We start from the raw sequence: 18,694 nt of genomic DNA, 5'->3' as shown, positions 1-18,694 counted from the left end.
TTTCAATATAAATATATAAAAATATAAAATATAATTAAGTAATAGGTAGTACACACTTGCTAATACTCATTTGGATTCAGAAGTGCTTGCATTTTTATCAATTTTTAAACCGGTTACAATGATGTAGGTTGGTTTTTTTATTATTTAAACAGATTTGCATCAATTTAGCTTAAAAAGCTTTTAAAAATCAAATTATATAATGGTTCATCCTGGTCTATTACGTGTCAAGTGAAGGACTCATAGCTCATCCTAGGTGGAAGTTCAGTTTCACTGGCCTTGCAAAACACAGGCCTGTGATTAAACCGAGACAGTACTGAACAGAGACAAAGTCTTGGGCCTGAATTAATTCCCTCACCTTATCTTCAGACTTGTAGAAGACTTTGTGTGGAGACCCCAGGGTGCTCAGCACATCCTGGCACGAATCACCAAAGTACACACATCGCTCAAATACCCGCATCTTGGCATCGGCTAAAACACCCGGGCCACAACCTGAGGAACGGAAAACAACTTAAAATTCATCCTTCCTGATCAGAGAATACATCAGCAAGTAAACACCAAAAGCTGAGCATTCCTTTATTTATCACAAACCAGCTGCACTCTTTAAACAGTGCTAAACTAAATTTAAGCCCTTCTTCTGCAACAGCTCAAATGTTTCTTATCAAAGCGATGTATGTGCTGACTGCTGCACAGATCCCCACGTTAAACTCCAATTTCAGCAATGCTGTCTTTGCTTCCTTGCCATTCACGTCAGCATGACTTGTTTTCCTAGCCAGACTCAATTTCATCAGCTGGTTATTAGCAGTAAGTACCAGGAATCATTTCTATCCTTAAAATATTCTACTTCAGCAACTAGAGGTGTTTCTCTGGTTAAAAAAGTAAAGTGAAATTCCTCATCCATATTAACTGTATCAGAAAACAAACATTCTTTACTTAGATTCCCAGAGCTTACTAAACCAATAGCAAGTACATTCTTAGGCAAACAACGTTAAAAATGGATCCCACTGACTAGCCATTACATAGATGAATGGCTGACATGCATTACTAGATGCTGAGAAACGGAAAGATATTACAGTCTGTGACCCCATTTGCTTTCAGGAACGTGGCATCTCACATTTACAAGAATGCACATACACTTACGCAGCAGTTACTGCTAAATACAGGATGTGTTCTAAATACACACTTAGCTTTTCTCACTATACATTATTTATGTAGCCAGTTAGCCAATAAAACAAATCATAAAAATCCGATTGAGTCATCCTTGATTTCCTAAGAGTTATATCAAATTAATACATTTGCAGAGACACTTGTGCTGGAACAGGTGTGTAATATGTTTGACAAAGAAGTTCCTGCAAACTTTAGCAAGACAAGAACAGCATGTGTCCAGATTGCCTCTCTACAAGTTTTAGTCTGAACATTAGTGATATATTTTAATATGTTTTTTATTCATTGACAACATTGCTTTTAAGCTGCATATAGATATTTTTATCTGAACCTAACACTCTACCTTCGAAGTGTCCAATTTGTCAAAATAATTTCTATTCTTATGATGTTAGAGCTAACTCCTTCCCTAGTACAGGAGGATATATGTTCCCTGTCCTAGGCAGCTCTCCATTATCTTCCTCTGTAAAGAAAGCAGCAAAGTAACTTGAAAACATCTGCTCCATTTTTATTCAGAATTTTTTATTCTTTATCTTAAGTTTTCTCCTTTTAACTGTTACATATTGGGAATGTATTCCAGGTGTTTCCTCAATATACATATAGCTAGTAATCAGAAAAGGTCCAAAGCCAAGCCTGCTAATGAAAACTGTTAAAAACATCTCAGTATTTTATTTTTTTTTTAAACACTGTCAAGTCTCAAGTTATGGTGACTGAACAAGGTTCCTTTGCAGTCATACCTTTCCCTAATTTCTAAGCCCACCCCCATCTCTGAAAGCACACACAAGGAGAAGCTATTCATCAGCCTGTCATTTTCACTGCTGTCTTCTATGAGCAAATGAAAACAGAACTGAATTTAAAGAGCAGTCTAAGGCTGCAGCATTGATGTAGCCCCTTGCTGGCATTTTTAAAAACCTTCCAGAATTAATCATAAACCCATCAACATTATGATGATGATCCGAGGGCTGGAGCACCTCTCCTATGAAGACAGGCTGAAAGAGCTGGGGCTGTTCAGCCTGGAGAAGAGAAGGCTCCAGGTAGATCTTATAGCGGCCTCCCAGTACCTGAAGGGGCTACAAGAAAGCTGGGGAGGGACTTTTCATAAGGGCAGTTAATGACAAAACAAGGGGAAATGGGTTTAAGCTGAAAGAGGGGAGGTTTAGATTAGATATTAGGAAGAAGTTGCTCACTGTGAGGGTGGTGAGACAGTGAAACAGGCTGCCCAAGGAAGTTGTAGATGCCCCCTCCCTGGAAGTGTTGAAGGCCAGGCTGGATGAGGCTTTGAGCAACCTGGTCTAGTGGAAGGTGTCCCTGCTGATGGCAGGGGGGTTGGAACTAGATGATCTTTAAGGTTCCTTCCAATCCTAACCATTCTATGATTATACAGCTCACATGTACACAGGGCTTCTTGATTCCTCGCTTTTTTTCAGTGGTGCACTTATATCTCTCTTATTCTGCACATCCACCAAGAGATAAATTCCATTTCTGCAAGGAACTGAAACTACAGAGGACAGGGCTACAGTCCTCTGATTTCTCCAGGGCCAGGGAAATGCAGCAGCAAACTCACTTTCACAGGGTTTCTATTGGGTTTTCTTTCCAATAGTTCAAAATAAGGTATATAGAACACTGAAATGACTTGTAAAATCATCACAAATAATCTGCACTTAATTTATACAGGTTCATCCCTCTTTTCCTGAGGAAAGCAGCCAGCTCAATGTTCTGAGTGTTACTAATACCTGCAGTGAGTAGGCGAAGCCGTAAACCTGAGGGTCCAGTTCCATCTCTCAGAACATCAACGTTCTCAGCGTACACATTACCAAGGAAACAGCTGAGGGGCATCAAGGGAGCCCTGAAACCAAGCACACAAAAAGTGTACGTAGGATTCACTTAACCTTCACATTTTCCATTTACAAGCTGTTACCAGTTCACTGGAACAGAGCACGCTGATTTTGACAAAGCTGCATTTAACTCAGACTAAAGATTAAAAATTACATTAAACACAAGGATTGGAAAGCCTGAGGAAAAAGGAAGAGGAACAACATGGAAGCATTCAAATGCAGGACCTTTACTATTAACGAAACAAACTGCAAGTTTGAAAGACTCAAGAAATTACAGAAACTGTATCTAGCCTTTGGATACCTCCTATAAGGACACAGTACTTCAAACTTCTCTCATGGGAAGTTGTATATTTTTTAAAGAAACCTAATCCTTGAACTAGGCATAACACCCAAATGCAGAAATGCAGCAGAAAAGCCTCCTCTGTGATGCCCTCACTGCTCTTGGGAAGGTAACCCATAGCCCAGAACATGAATCCAGCTTGGGCAGGTACACCACAAACAACTGTCCTACTTTACTGGGACAGTTCTCATCTTAATTCAATTACAATAATATTTGAGAAAATTGTAACAGCCCCAAGAAAGGTATTTTCAATGGAAGGGCTGCTGGTTTGTGTGTTAGTTTGTATATATCCTCTGTAAAATTCACTTTTCTTATGTGAATTTCTCCTCTGTGTGAATGACATGAGCTGAGAGTGAGGCTTTGAGCTCTCACACACACACACACACACACACACACACCAGAGCCCCACATGACAATCAGGGCTTTCACTAAAGCCCACCGTGTCACAGATGGGCACAGACAACATTTTTCTGAAGTGCACTTATTTCTACTTAGGAGACAAGGTTTCCTCCCTTCTGTGCAGTAATCCACAGATGTGTTAATCTTCTAGCATTTACACACTACTGCCTCTGCAAAAACCACCCCCTTATCAGTGTAGGTATTCATAAGCTTAAAGGCAAAAATTACAGAAGTCCATCCAATTTTTCCTTGAGTAAGGAACCCCAGGAACCATGTTTTTAGAAAGAGCAAAACATCAGAGGTTGTACAAGAAACTACTGCTTAAAAGAGGACAGAATACAATACCACTGAAAATATTAACCATATTAAAATACAACTACTTCATTGGTATTAAGGCATGAAGATTAGTTTCCTCAGAATGGTAAGTTCAGTCAAATAACTGCAAAAATATTGAATATATGGTAGATTATGCATATGGCTTAAGCTTGAAAATACCTATTTTATTATATTTTTTTATAGAAAGAGTCCAAGACCCTTGGCAGGACCCTGCCATGACATACACAGTTCCAATACACTACAAAATGATTGAATGTCTACACCAAGCTTCATTTGTCTAGGGAGAGGTCATCAGCATGCAAAAAAATACAGAGTAAAAATATCCTAATTGCATCTCTTACTAGATTCACATTTCCTCCTTTACTTAATGAATTCATTTTCAGGTTGATTGAATTCTTTACGATTAAATTCTTTGCTGTGAGGGTGGTGAGACACTGTCCCAGGCTGCCCAGAGAAGCTGTGGCTGCTCCTCCCTGGAAGTGTTCAAGGCCAGGCTGGATGAGGCTTTGAGCAACCTGGTCTAGTGGAAGGTGTCCCTGCTGATGGCAGGGGGGTTGGAACTGGATGAGCTTTAAGGTCCCTTCCAACCCAAACCAGTCTGGGATTCTGTGAATTAGCCTATTATAGCTGAGCCAAGCTGATTTTATAGCAACACAAATTAAACCAACATTTGATTATAAGGTCTGAGGTCAACACCTACAGAAGTTTGAAAGAGGTTGGTACCTAAAGGCCTTCTGCACACCAACAAATTCATAAAAGATCCAAACTGAAATAAAGAAGTACATTATTACATGTAGTATTCACAAAACCCTAAATAAATGAGGAAGAAAGTATATTCTAAATGATCAAACCAGCATGACCAGCTGTACGTACTTGGTATCCTGCAGACTGTTTCCATTGTAGATGTACATGCGTTTCACAGTTGCACCATGTGGTATTTGCAGAGAGGCCAGACCATGGGCAAAGTTAGGCTGTGGATATACAAAGTCATTCTCATTATATGACACACTGGACACTTCAGGTCAAATTTATAAATTACATTAGAAATACAATATATGCTTCCCAGCTCAGGTAAGTCTCTAGCCAAAGACAAGGAGAAAACCAACAATAAAAAACCCTTCTACATGGTGTTTCTTTACATGACACCACTCCTGGATTCCCATCTGGGGTGAAACACTCACTATGTTTATGCACCAAAAGATGGCACTAGTCTGACAATTAGTCATGGTGTGTATTGAGAATTCAAGGTTTCTTAGTCTGATCACTGGCAACCAGCAATATAAAAATATTTGTACTGACATGCAGTATTTAATTTTTGGCCATCTTAAAGGTAGAACTTCTTTTTTCTCTCCCACTGCATGAATTTCAGCCTTTTATCATTTTCACTGGTTTGTAAATGCCTTTATCTGATGAACAGAAACTCCTTCATTAAATAGATTATCCACTCTCCTTATCACCACATTCTTATACATATTGTTTTGATAGGGATTTTGAGTGTTCTCATCAAATAGAAAGCGTGCTAAGGAAGTTGGATTCATTCTTCTAGTACAGTAAGAGCCTCTTTCCTTCAACTCTGAAGATGACAGGACCTTCCTCAAGACTGTCAACATATTTTGTTGGCACTAGACAAAAAAGAAACTAACTTTGTCACAAGCAGTCAACAAAAGCAAGATGCACAATATGCAAACTATTATCCCAGTCTACTTTAGCAGGACATCACATAAGGTAAAAGCTATTCTTAGGGGGAAAAAAATTAACCCAGAGGAATGACTTTCACTGCTATAGGTATTTAGAAAGGAACCTCCACTAACTGGCAAATCTAGAGATGTCCTGATTTCAATCCTCTTTCTGAACCTGCCCAGAACACTAACATCTCAAAACACAGCTTTCTAAAGTAGTCAGAGATTAGATTACTTTTTAACACACTTATGCCTCAGCAACAGAAAAGTCTTCTCTAGAGCCATGGAAGTGCCTGGGCCATATATGCCTCATTTCTTAACAGAAACTGAGTAGGTTTTAATGTTCTCCTCACCTGCAGTTTGTTACCAGTTATATAAAAAATCCAAAGTTTTATTCAGAGGTTTTTTTACATTTCCATAAGCAGAGATTACATTGCTTTGCTAACTGGTGTAGCATTCCTATATGATCTTCTCTGAGCTTGAAAGTTTTGAACATCTCCAAATTTCATTTTGCTCTTTATTCTTTCCTAGTGTTCCTCCCTGAAAGGCTCCACAAATAGTCATCTTCCCTGTGGACTGTTTCATGCTACTCTGTTTCTAAACTATCCTATTTCTACCTATTTATAATCCTGGGGAGATTTTCACCTTTCACTCTGTGCAAACAACATTTTACCATCATCATTTGAGTAATGGGATGAAAGACTGAGAATGCAAAACTACTTTCCCTACTGTTCTGGCAGCTAAGAACAACTGTATCATCCCCAAGAACCACACTATGTCCTTCTCAAAGCATATTTGCACCAAGCATTCTGTAACGATCCCTAATTATTTTCTTAGTTAACTGAACCATGTACCAAAATAAAACACACAGATGCAATGGCTAAAATTGATTCTAGCAGTTTTATTTTAATAAGGAGCAGGATGTTGGACTCCATGATCTTTATGGGTCCCTTCCAACCTGTAAGATATTCTAAGATCTTTACAAATCTTTGGTATAACAATTGACTTTCTTAGCAGCTTGGCCATTTCATTTATAAATGCCTTGGGAACTCTTGCATGAAAAGCAACTGCTTTGTTGGGACATTCGTTCTGTTTACTTTCCCATATTTCTGAAACCCCAACTGACCTTCACTACTGCTAAATAGTAACTTCCCCTGGTTATCCCCTGTTCTTTCACATGTCAAAACACAACACTAAAGTACTAGGCTACCATATAAAAACATGTGCCATCATGTTGGTTGATTTCTTCCACTTGGTTTTGGCTCTTTATATGCTCCTTTTTATTTTAATACGATACAGCACGCATCCTTTTTAACTGCTAAGCCTAGATAATAGAACTAAGAGCATTTTCAAACAAAACAATTCATACATACATTTTTGTTAGTACAGGTGGAAATCACAGAAGACCTGATCATGTTTCCACGCTAGGCAGTGATTTCCAAAGATTTCAGAGAACACAATAATATGTTGAATTATTCAGTAACCAATGCAAACATTTGGTAAATATGGAAACAGGCATTACAAGTAAAGCTCATTCATTTGGCTTTCTAAAAGCACTCACACTGAAGGACACTTGAGATGAAAATGTATTTTATGAACTCTACCCTAGTTTAGTTACATAATCACTTTGATGAGATTCAAAAAATATCTGATAAAAGAACAGCCTTCCAGTAGATTGCTTAATATTTATGTATTCACATAGAGAGCACTCATATTTTTAGAAGACTCCTTTTAACAACAGAATTGCTACTCCCAGTTCATGATGCAAGCAAAACCTCTAAGCATATGCCTTCTGCTAAAAGGAAGCAAATTTTAAACTTTGAAATGAGTACATAGCATGAATAAGAGGACAACTGAAGAGTTAAATTCCTTCCAAATTACTGGTTTCTTTTGCTTGCAGGCGAGACATTCTGTAGGTGCTATTTTGCAAGTGCTATAGAGGCAAAAAAGACTATCCATTAACTAAGAATGATTGCTGACCTCGTACTTCGGAGTTTCAGTCCAGGAGTCTAACTGAAAGGAAAACGACAGTCCTCTGAAATTGAGGTGAAAGAGTTGCTCAGCTGAATTATACACTAAAAGGGAAAAGAAAGCAAAAACAAAAAGAGTTACCAAAATAAACTAAGAATTCTCCCGATGAGTTCTAACAGCACTTTCATTCTCTCAATGAATTTGCTACAGCTCAAGACACAGGAGGAACACAATTACACAGGACAGTAACAGTTTTGCTTTTAATTTGTTGCTGTCAAAACACAGGAATAAGAGAAATCTTAGATTCATTAAAGCAAAAGTTGCCTATGTAAGACTGTAGGCACGAACATATCCCTAATGATACAATACGACACGATCAATTATATCTTAATATCCCTAAACTAGTTTAAACTAGTATTAGTTTTGTATTAGTAGTAGTTTAAACAGCTACTACTAATACAAAACAATTCTGTTGATTGTGCAAAACACTTTTATAATATTAACCAGGAAGTCTTTCAGACAGATGTGCCCAGAATGCTGATAAATTCTGTATTTCACACCACTGGGAAACACATTCCCAAGCAGGAGCTCACCTCCCTGCCACTTCCACCTCTCCTCCCTGAGAAGAGCTCCCACTTGCACATCCCAGTTCAGCTACCTGTGTTTCTAAGTAATATGGCACAAGAAGGAAATGTTTCAGACACACAGGTCCTTGACCATTTCCAACCATCATTAAAACCAGTATCACCAGAAACACCAGCCGATGGGTCAGCTCTTGCAGAGAGCAGTAATAAATCAGAACACATGCAGACTTCCAGCCGTCATCACCTCAAAAGATGTCCCGATTTATCACCCTAAATTGCACATCATCAACTACAAACAGCAATAAAAATCATCCCAGTGCTTACTCTAATGAGACATACTGTTTTCTGAGGCTGTGGAAAGCTTAAAAACAATCCCAGGAGACTGGGAGCTTGGGAAGAGTTTTGGGATTGATGCTACCAAACGTCAACCTGTGTCCAGTAGCCACTGTGGGGGGAACAGAGTGTTCTTCTAACACACAGAATCTGGTTCATTTGCAAAACAGTTTGAAAACAACAAAGGTAAAAAACAATAAAGAAACACTCCAACAAGAGAAGCCACTTTCTTCCACTTTACCAAAGGAAATTGGTTCCATATTATTCTTCTCTCAATTTTATATTTAAGAAGACATAGTGTAGAGAGAAAATGCATATAAATATATTTCCCCTCCCCCTCCAAAGTGTCTTTCAAATGTTCAACTTGAGAGACATGTCACAAGATATCTGGACAATGCCAGACTGCCCAGGATAGAAAAATAATAGTTGAGCAATAAGCATTAAGCTTTCAAAAGTCACCATTTGCCTTTTCTGGAGAATTTGCTGGTTAAGAGCATTTTCCCTGCTTGTCACTCAAAGGAAAACATGTAGGGAGAGGGAAATGTTTTGATCTGCAGGAAAATTACACAAATCTCTCTCATGTGATAAATTATGATGCATCTTTTCCAAAGCCCACAGCCAGCTGGAGAAGTGTTTTTCCCCTAGTCATGCCAAGTGTGATATCTGATTATACAAATCACATCAGTCCCCATCCCTGCAATGTTTGTTGATGCTTAGGCTTAAAGGGCAAGGAATGTTTTTATCCTGAAGTTCTCTCATGTCTCCCTCAAGACCACGTGTAACAACCATGTGACTGAACAAGGTAAGCCTTTTTTTTAAATTACTATTTTTTAAAACTAATTTACTACACAGGTACCCTGCAGAAAAATTCTGTTCAGAATTGCTGACAGAAGCAAAAAGTCTACTTCTTTGCTGCTGCATTCTGGGTGAGGGAAAGGGAGAGAGTTTGCCTTCCAGGAAAGCAGCTGAGTATGACCAGCTGGGAAATGTCTCTGTAGAGCAGGATGGGACAAAGTCACCAACACCAGCAAGGCTACAGAATGGACACAGTCCTGATAAAAACAAGAGGCAGATCCAAAAGGCAAGTCCTCCTGGAATCAAGCACAAGACTTTTCTGACACCTCAGAGGAGCCTGGGCAACGTCTGAAGTCTCGGAGAGTTACAGAGCTAGAAGACAGGATCCCCCAGTCCTTGCAAGGCCACTGTACAGGAGGGAAGATTGTTTTGCTTCTACCTTCTGACTTCAGTTCGATCCCACAGTCCTCATCCATGCTGAATGGCACTTCGGCAAACAGCCACATCCAGACAGACTCAGAGCAGGATGTGATTTCAACAGAACCACTGGCAAGAGCAAACACTTCCCAGCAGGAGGTCAGGTCAGAGAATCATGGAAATGTGGGATAAAATCTTGGCTTGGATGAAGCTACTGACCTCCAAAGTGGTCATATTTCAATCAGCCCCATGACAAAGATACTATGAAGTTTCAAACTAACATTAGCCAAAAAAGTAACGAAGCTGGTTGCAATTTTCCTGATGACTCTTCTTTTTTTAAAACCACTGATTTGGCAAAACCAGAACTGCTCAGTGAAGGTTGGTTTCAACACAAAACCACCGCTAACCTTTTGAAACATGTTTTGAAACTATAACTCCATCTTGTTGCAGGAAAGTTCTGCAACCACCTTGGTTTTAAGTGAAAGATGACATTTTGTTTGAAATGGTAGTGGAGGTGATGCACAGAGATAAAAAGCAAAATGATCTTAAACTGAAAGGGCTTGCATTGGGGTTTTGGAGGAGAAGAAAAGGAACAGAGAAGAAAAGGAGTGGTTGTGTCACAGTTTCATTCATGAAAACTGGCATTTGGTATGTTTTTCACATTAAGAGGAAGGTCTCTCTTCCCACCTTTCTCTCCCCACCTCAGCTCAAATTTTTGTGGAACGTGAAAACGCTGTTAGCAACCCTCTCACATACTGAAAACTACTCTGGTTTTTTGTCTTTTCTGTTTCAGAAAATAAAAAAGGAGTTATCAAAAGCTTGCACTGCACAATACAGTTCAAACTGTGTATGACAGGCAGCTTAATATAGAGCATTTATTTCTGTGAGGTAGGTGGTTAATAGAAGATACTGAATTTCCAGTGAGGAAACTGAATAAGCAAATGCACCAGTGAAATGGTAACAGAGTCCAAGATTTTAATAAATACATTTCCATATCTACATGTCACTGGATGAAAAGCTGTTATGAGAAACTATCATCAGATGATGATGCAAGCGTTCGAGTTTTCTTAATTGAATATGACAGGCACACAAGATCTGGCAAATTCAGCATGAGGACACGTGATGCCAAGCTATGTTTTTAAGTGCTTGTGTACGATTTTATGCAGTAATAAAACATGCTATTGCTATCACAAGCAATGCTTACAGTTGGGAATGTATTTTTATGCTTCATAATATCACAATTTTGCAAGCACCTCACCTCTATAAACATTTGCAAATAAACCATTGTCACAGAACAAGTAAAATTATAAGCTCAAGGATATGGAACCCCTTTCACTCTTCCTAAATTCTCCATAAGCTCTTGTATGTACTATTTCCATAACAGATCTAACTATAGATCTCGGAGTTTCTGCCTAGAGGAAATGCTAAGATCGTGACTAAAGTTTAAAAAAAAGCAGATTGTGGTCCTTGAAGTATTATGGCTAGAAATCCTCCAAGCTTGATTGATCTCAATCTGATACTCATCTACTAGAGCAGGCTTTTATGCAATGATATTACTTTAGCCACATGACCCTCCACAGTTAATAAATCCTGTTCTGTAGTGTGCAAGAGACTGTCTGCGGAGAACAGGGACAAAGACTAGATAAGCATCACCATCAATCACAAAGAACTTGAGCCTATTTGGGATCAGCCTGACTACTGCAAATGGACTGAGTTAAGCTAAAAAATAGAAAATGATGCTCTAAAAAGGGTGCCTTGCCTATATGGAGGCAAGATATATACCCTTTAATCTTCTCTCTTGTTACGCCAGCTTGTGGCTCCATTTCTTGAGCAGTTCCTGAGCAGTTTAATTACAAATATCCTCTTCAAAGTTTCACCACTGGCTTGTTTCCATCACCTAACAAACCCCTGAAATAAATTGTCCACTTTCATATGTGAACAAGGAGCTTAAAAGTAGTATTTTGTCTGCTACAGAGGTGGTGAACAGCCATGTAGGTGTGCCAGAGTGGGTTCAGCCAGTTAACTAAACTTGTCCTGGTCACACTGCACACAGGCTGGCTTCACACCTCCCCAGTGCTCCCAGTAACAGGAAGGAGGCACAGGGAGATGCAAGCCAGTTATACACAGGCTCAGATTTGATCCAGCCCTAGCAGGGGTATAACCACTGCTCAGGCTCCATGCTCTGAGCACAACAGTTCTCGCTGACTCCGCACAGAGATCAGCTCCAATGTCTATATGTTCATAGTATGCTTAATCCCTAAGGACACTCCAGAGCTGACCATGCATAAAAATGTCTAGAAACAAAAGCATCAAAGCAGCAGGGCACAATTTCCTGGTACTGGCAGTTCAAAACGGATCATTAATGATATCTGAACACACCACTCCATGCCTATGACTCTCTGCCTCGCTATTTCACTTGAAGAAAGTCACAACTGAACCTACAGTATGTTTTACATTATATCCCAGCTATAAGAACATGACCATTCTGGGACACAGCTTCAGATCATTTGACAACAGAAGTGTCTACACGTTTCTCTAGGCAGACATAGAGGAAAAACTTCCTAGAAAGAAGTCTGCCAATCTAGGTGTGTTTCTGATTCTCAGAAATACTTCGGCTTACCTCCTGGATGTGTTGCTCCAAATGACTGATCAATTTGTTCTATGGTTGGAGCAATTGCCTGAGAGTTAAAATGGACACCACTGAAAAAGAAAACAAAATGAATCCGCCTTAAAAATACTGGATATGGATGCTACAGATGTTTACTAATAGCAATGCCACATTTAAATTGGAAGAAATCTCCCACACTAGTAATTTAACCAAGTGCTATGTTCAAGAAAGGATAACTATCTCCATTCTTTTTTGACAGTTATTTAGTTGTTGTTGGGATTTGGGTTTTTTGGAGTTTGTTTTGTTTTTTAAAAAGGATTGGAAAAATGAAGTCAAGATTAAAAAAAAAAAGGAGAGAAAACAGTCACTGTAATCAAGAAGAAATCATGGGATGTCTTAAATCACTTACCAATATTTTAACTTCACCTTAGTCAAGTCATAAACTTCAATCACCTGAAACACAGCAAACAGAAACGTGACCATACTTCACACATTTGTGAATCATTCCAGAGGCAAAACCTTGTCAAAAGGCCAGGCTAGCTAGTGCTGCTCGCTCCCCTCCTTAACAGCACTCTGCTAGGATAAGTCACAGGGACAGAGATGAAACTCTGAAAACTGCCTCAGCAACAGTGTGTTCTCTGCAGATAATATGAGTTATGGATCCTTTGTTACTGCAAAAATGTATCTGAGATTGATTTCATATGATTTTATGTGACTGTTACTGGATCTTGAGGCGAGGCTGGGCTTTAAGCAGATTATTTTTGGCGAGTAACCACAGTCAAACACAAGCTTTTTCCACCCTACATATGTGTTTCTGTGTCAGCTTTTTTAGCAGGAAAAGGAAAATACATAGAGCACATCATAACTGCTGAAAAGAAAAGGTAAAGCACTTTATCGCTGTATATAATCGTCCACAAATCAGTGGCAGATTTAGAAAGGACTTACTGTTCAGCTAGAGAATAAAGGAGAATTCCCCAAGGAGCTTGCTACCAAATGTGGCCTTAAAACCTAAAAATATCACCAGCTAAGAAGGAAGTCTTGGTTTTGGGAGATGCCCAGCAAATAATCCTAAATAAAACAACTTCCAATGCTTAAACCACTATATAAAAAAAAAAAAAAAAAAAAAAAAATCAACATGTAATGATAGGCTGTTGACTCATAAAAAGCTGGAAGAGTTCTCTGAAGCACTTTGTTTGCTCAGGAAGCCCACACATTTCAGGATATAAGCAACAAGTACAGCACAAAGCAAGTAACAAATGAACATTCTGGCAGAATCAACATAAAGAAAAGCAAACTAATTTTTCTTCTTAATAAGTGTACTTTGAATTATGCTTCTTGGAAAAACCTGGTTATCCAGTATTTTAATTCAAATGTAGTTTGACCTGTCCAGGTTTCCTTTACTGTACAGCTCATTAAAAACAAAGGCTACTAATTAGGAATGATTTTACTTTTTTTTTTTAAAATGATCTTGCACATCACCTTTACCCCCTAGAAAATGTTTCTGAAAATAGAGAAAACCACCCCACACACAGATCTAGTTTTGCAGCAACTACCAGAGAGCATCAGGTGCTCTCCTGAAGTTCTGCTGAAACACGCTGCAGTGGTGGAAGACAAAAGGATGAGTGTAACAAGAAGGAACAACGCAGGAGGAACAGCACAAACCAGGTCCCTCGTGAGAGAAACCCCCTGAGAGCAGCCAGCAGGCACCCATCTGCCATCATCCCTTGTCCCACAGTTCAGACACATCTACTTGTGCCAACATTTCTTTTTACTGACAGCAGAGGAAGAAACAAGTACAAGTCAGCAAAATTTAAAGGTAGTCAAAAGGTCTCACAGAAGTCATGAAAAACACGTATACTGAAGAAATATTGCAACAGACCACGGCCCTAGAAAAGGATTTAGGGCTGGAGCACCCCTCCTATGAGGACAGGCTGAGAGAGTTGGGGCTGTTCAGCCTGGAGAAGAGAAGGCTCCGGGGAGATCTTATAGCAGCCTCCCAGTACCTGAAGGGGCTACAAGAAAGCTGGGGAAGGACTTTTCATAAGTTAATGACAGAACAAGGGGAAATGGGTTTAAGCTTAAAGAGGGAGGTTTAGATTAGATATTAGGAAGAAGTTGCTCACTGTGAGGGTGGTCAGACACAGGAACAGGTTGCCCAAGGAAGTTGTAGAAGCCCCCTCCCTGGAAGTGTTGAAGGCCAGGTTGGATGAGGCTTTGAGCAACCTGGTCTAGTGGAAGGTGTCCCTGCTGATGGCAGGGGGGTTGGAACTGGATGAGCTTTAAGGTCCCTTCCAATCCTAACCATCCTATGATTCTATGATTTATTTTTAAAAATGTTTTAAATTACAGAAGCTACACTGAAAACAGGATTCATGTGATTCTTCCGTAGTGCAGAAGAACAAACAACTGAGAAGACCAAGAACTCTTCAGTGATGAGTTTACTACGCAGCCAGAAGGCAGCTGGTTTAAATGATTAAAACCTTCTGTTTTGGCACACTCACTATTTTTGACAATTACTACAGAGTAAAACTCATTAAAATGCTCAGGTGACCAGCAATAACAGAGCAATGCTGTGAAATCTCTTTCCTCACCTCAGAGGGACTGTGTGTGAAAGACCTTGTTGCTAAAATTCACTGTAATGTTTCCAGAACCTGGTACCAGATCTACTCTCATGTCAGCACAAAAACTAATATTTATAATATAAAAATAACAAAAACTAATATTTATAATATAAATACTAACATCTCCTGCAGTGCTTTGGCTACTGAAAGTGAGTAGAGACTGTGCACAAGCCACCTCACCTCCCTGGAAAAAGGGAGGAAACTTTTTAGGAATATTGCTATGGTTTTCTTCCTGCACCAGCTGCTTTGGGCCTGTCAAAACTTTCTATTTTAGCAGCCTGTGTTTCAATCTCTTTTTCACAACCAAATCTAATAGCAAGCATTTATTAAAAAACAACACACAAAGAAAAAAGCATCCTGATTTTTCCAGTTTTGCTACTGCTGAGCAGCACTGAAAATACAGTCACACCATCTTAAAAAACAAGCATTACTTATTCTCCATCTATACTATTCCTTAACAAGTCCTATTGCTCACTTCTGATCTGATCCCATAGAATTTCTTCCATAAAGCTTTTCTGAATACTTTTACAAGTATAAGTTCTCACAGCATTGTTTGCATTTACACAGCTTTACTCTTCATAGTTAAAACAAATAAAAGGTATCACTAGACCACTGAACCACAACACACCAGAAAGGATTTATTTATTTTTTAAACAAACTGAAAACCACATACCAGAAAAGTTTTTTCTATTTTTTTCTTTAAAACCAATTTTAAAACATACTGTAGAGAAGGATGAGAAGAAAAGCTCTTCCATATTTCTTAGAACAATAGGTATGGAAATGACAAAGTGAGACCCTCAAAAAGTGGAGATGAAGAGACATGGCACACACTAGTTACAGCACTTCAAAGACATTCCAAAAACTGTCAGTAAGCAAGCCATGCACTTGAAGTGATTATGTCAGTTTTGAGTTCAGTCTCCTTAAGAATTAAATATATTTTGGAAAGGTTTTGTACAGCAGGTGTAGCTTACACTGACAAAGAGAATTTTTCAAGATATTATCTTAAAAATTGTAAATTCACATATGCAATCTGAATGATTAAATTCTAAATCTTGACAAAAATAGAAATCTCATTATTACACAATTACTTCATTAACAGAAAATACCATAAGATAATTACAAACTAGAATCTGGCAAAAAAGTGCTAAGTTTTTCCATCTGAACTCAAATTGAACTGAAAATTCTTCTTCAAAATGTGTATTTCTATAGTTAATATAAAAGAGATCTTGACAAAGAAAAATACAAGCGTACCATGGTGTAACAGGTTACTACCAGAGAAATAAGTACTTCCAACAACTACTAATCTGGGTTGTTATTCAGCAATTTTATATACATCCTTACGCTCTGTTAAGTGTCAGTATATCCCAGGGTTTTGGTTTGCATTGTTTTGTTTGCAGGAAGGGTATTTTATTACCTTAAGTCTCTGATTGAAAGCATCAAACAGCAGTTTGATTCCATCCTGAGTCAGGTTAAGGATGAGGTCATGGCTAAGAGGTGACTGTAAAACAAACAAACAAAAAAGCTGTTAGGCTTTTTATTTCAAGGATTCTTTGTTAAGATCTATATCATTGTGTACATATACATTGGTTACTTTGGAAAAACAAAAACTGCCTCAGAAAACAACCACATGTTGAACAAATAAGCATAACAAAAATACATTTGGCCAAACCTCTGAACTCCCTCAGTTTCCTGATGAGAAGAAATAGTGCCTGTGTAAGATCTGCACCTCACAAGAACTCCCCAAAAGGTGGATGTCCATTACTTTAAGGGGTGGGGAACACCTTGAATATTAACATTCCAAATTTAGCATCAGAGACACCACGTGGGGACAGTCTGTTGCATTCTTGGCAAGGCAAAAAAAATAGCCCATCTCACCAAGTCTCACATCAGAACCCAGCATACACCTGACAAAAAGATGGCGAGAGGGCTTTCCACTTCAAAAATCAAAGTGTCACAGTCTTTTTCAGGCCTCAAAAGGAAAGCTGCAGACTCTTCTACTGTGAATTTAGGTTTCCTTAGTTACTGTGAATCATAACAACGAAAGGCTTCATTTGCAGTCTGCTGGAGTCAATAGGAGACATTCTGCTGGCTCCACTGGTGTCTGTATAGGCTCCGCGCCATCCCAGTCTGCTGTGACACTGGAAGCTGCTCGCTCCTGGGCCGGCACAATCCACGTATACAGAGTCACTTGGCCCCAGTTCAGCTATTTGCTCATGTACCATCTACAGCACATTTGCTTCAAAAAGCTCTACCTTCCACAACTGTCTCCTCAGAGGAGAAAAAAAAGGCTGAATGACAGGCAGGCAGCAATATTCATGCCCTAGAACTGCACCAAGCAGTTATCGCCCCCTCCCTGGAAGTGTTGAAGGCCAGGCTGGATGAGGCTTTGAGCAACCTGGTCTAGTGGAAGGTGTCCCTGCTGATGGCAGGGGGGTTGGAACTGGATGAGCTTTAAGGTCCCTTCCAATCCTAACCATTCTATGATTCTATGATCTAGCAAAAGACACAATGGGAATGGGACATTCCAACACAGGCTTCTAGTGCGGGCAGCCACACCACACAGCCCTTTTTATGAATTAAACATAGACTATCTTAAAACTGTTACTCTCCCCTTTGCTCTGCTGGGAGAAGGTCTTTGTTTTGACTGTCAGAAGCCTAATTTTCATCCTAAATTTCCTTACCTCTTTATTCTCATGTCACCACTGTCTTCTAGCCTGGATATTTTTTGTGCATTCTCACGTGCATCTCCCATCCCTTTCCAAACCATGGATTTAAGTAATCAGGTCCTAGACTTCACATCCCTAGGTCAAAACAAGCCACGGGGCTTTCGATCCCCTGTGATGCAGATTTCATATTCCCTCTCATCACTCCAGTAGCTTTTCCTGAAGCAGGTTCATCCTTATTGAACACCAGTGATTTGGCATGTAAACTAACTTCTAAATGAACCTTCACAACACCTTGCACAACGGCATTGACACGTCACTACTGCTGGCAAACTCTGATGACACTGTGTAGAACTGAAGCAGCACTGCCATGCAGCCATGAGCCTGAGATAAAAAGGTCTAACATTGATACTGACAGTCTTTTTTAAAATCCCTTATAAATCTAATTTAGAAAGGCTACAGAAAGAGGAAAAAAAAAAAACAAACCCATGTGTCATGTTGCATTTAAATATACCAACAGAGTTCATCTGATATGGGACATGCTCTGCATTTCACAGAATTTTCATAAGGTTATTCCAAAATTAATGAGAGCATCGCAAGTACTTTTGAGTGGGTGGGGTAAAAAAAACCCCAAACATCTGAGAAAAAGCTTGAAAATTAGTACAGCAAATAGCTTCTGTTCTATGCTGGTATATTTTCTAATGCCAGAAAAGTTTCAAGGGCACAAATCTAGTTCATGTGACTTTTAATACACAAAAAAGAACCTCAAGTATGAAAGATGATGGTAGGAAGCAACAGGAGAGTCCTTCCTGAAGGAAGCCACTCAGATGGGTAGGTACACTGCTCATCTACCCAAAGCTGCAGGAACAATCTCAGGTTCCAGTATAGGATGGGAAATGATCTGTTAGAGAGCAGTATAGGGGATATCTGGGAGTCCTGGTGGGCAGCAGGATGA

At 39.2% G+C, this 18,694-nt stretch overlaps 1 protein-coding gene across 1 annotated transcript; it reads right to left on the bottom strand.

Moving 5' to 3' along the window:
- Positions 1-314: 314 nt before the first annotated feature.
- Positions 315-16,574, bottom strand: LOC104518323 (UPF0183 protein C16orf70 homolog; the record flags this gene model as incomplete). The annotated part of the gene is made up of 7 exons (XM_010165694.1): positions 315-489; positions 2,892-3,004; positions 4,942-5,039; positions 7,728-7,822; positions 12,468-12,547; positions 12,865-12,908; positions 16,491-16,574. Coding segments are annotated over 7 exons (689 nt in total), but the record flags the coding sequence as incomplete, so codon positions are not given.
- Between the last annotated feature and the right edge of the window lie 2,120 nt (positions 16,575-18,694).

The sequence above is a fragment of the Antrostomus carolinensis genome, unplaced genomic scaffold (assembly GCF_000700745.2).
Source record: "Antrostomus carolinensis isolate BGI_N321 unplaced genomic scaffold, ASM70074v2 scaffold48983, whole genome shotgun sequence".
Lineage (NCBI taxonomy): Eukaryota > Metazoa > Chordata > Aves > Caprimulgiformes > Caprimulgidae > Antrostomus > Antrostomus carolinensis.
The sequence above is the reverse complement of the archived record's forward strand: the minus strand, read 5'-3'. Positions and strand labels throughout refer to the sequence as shown.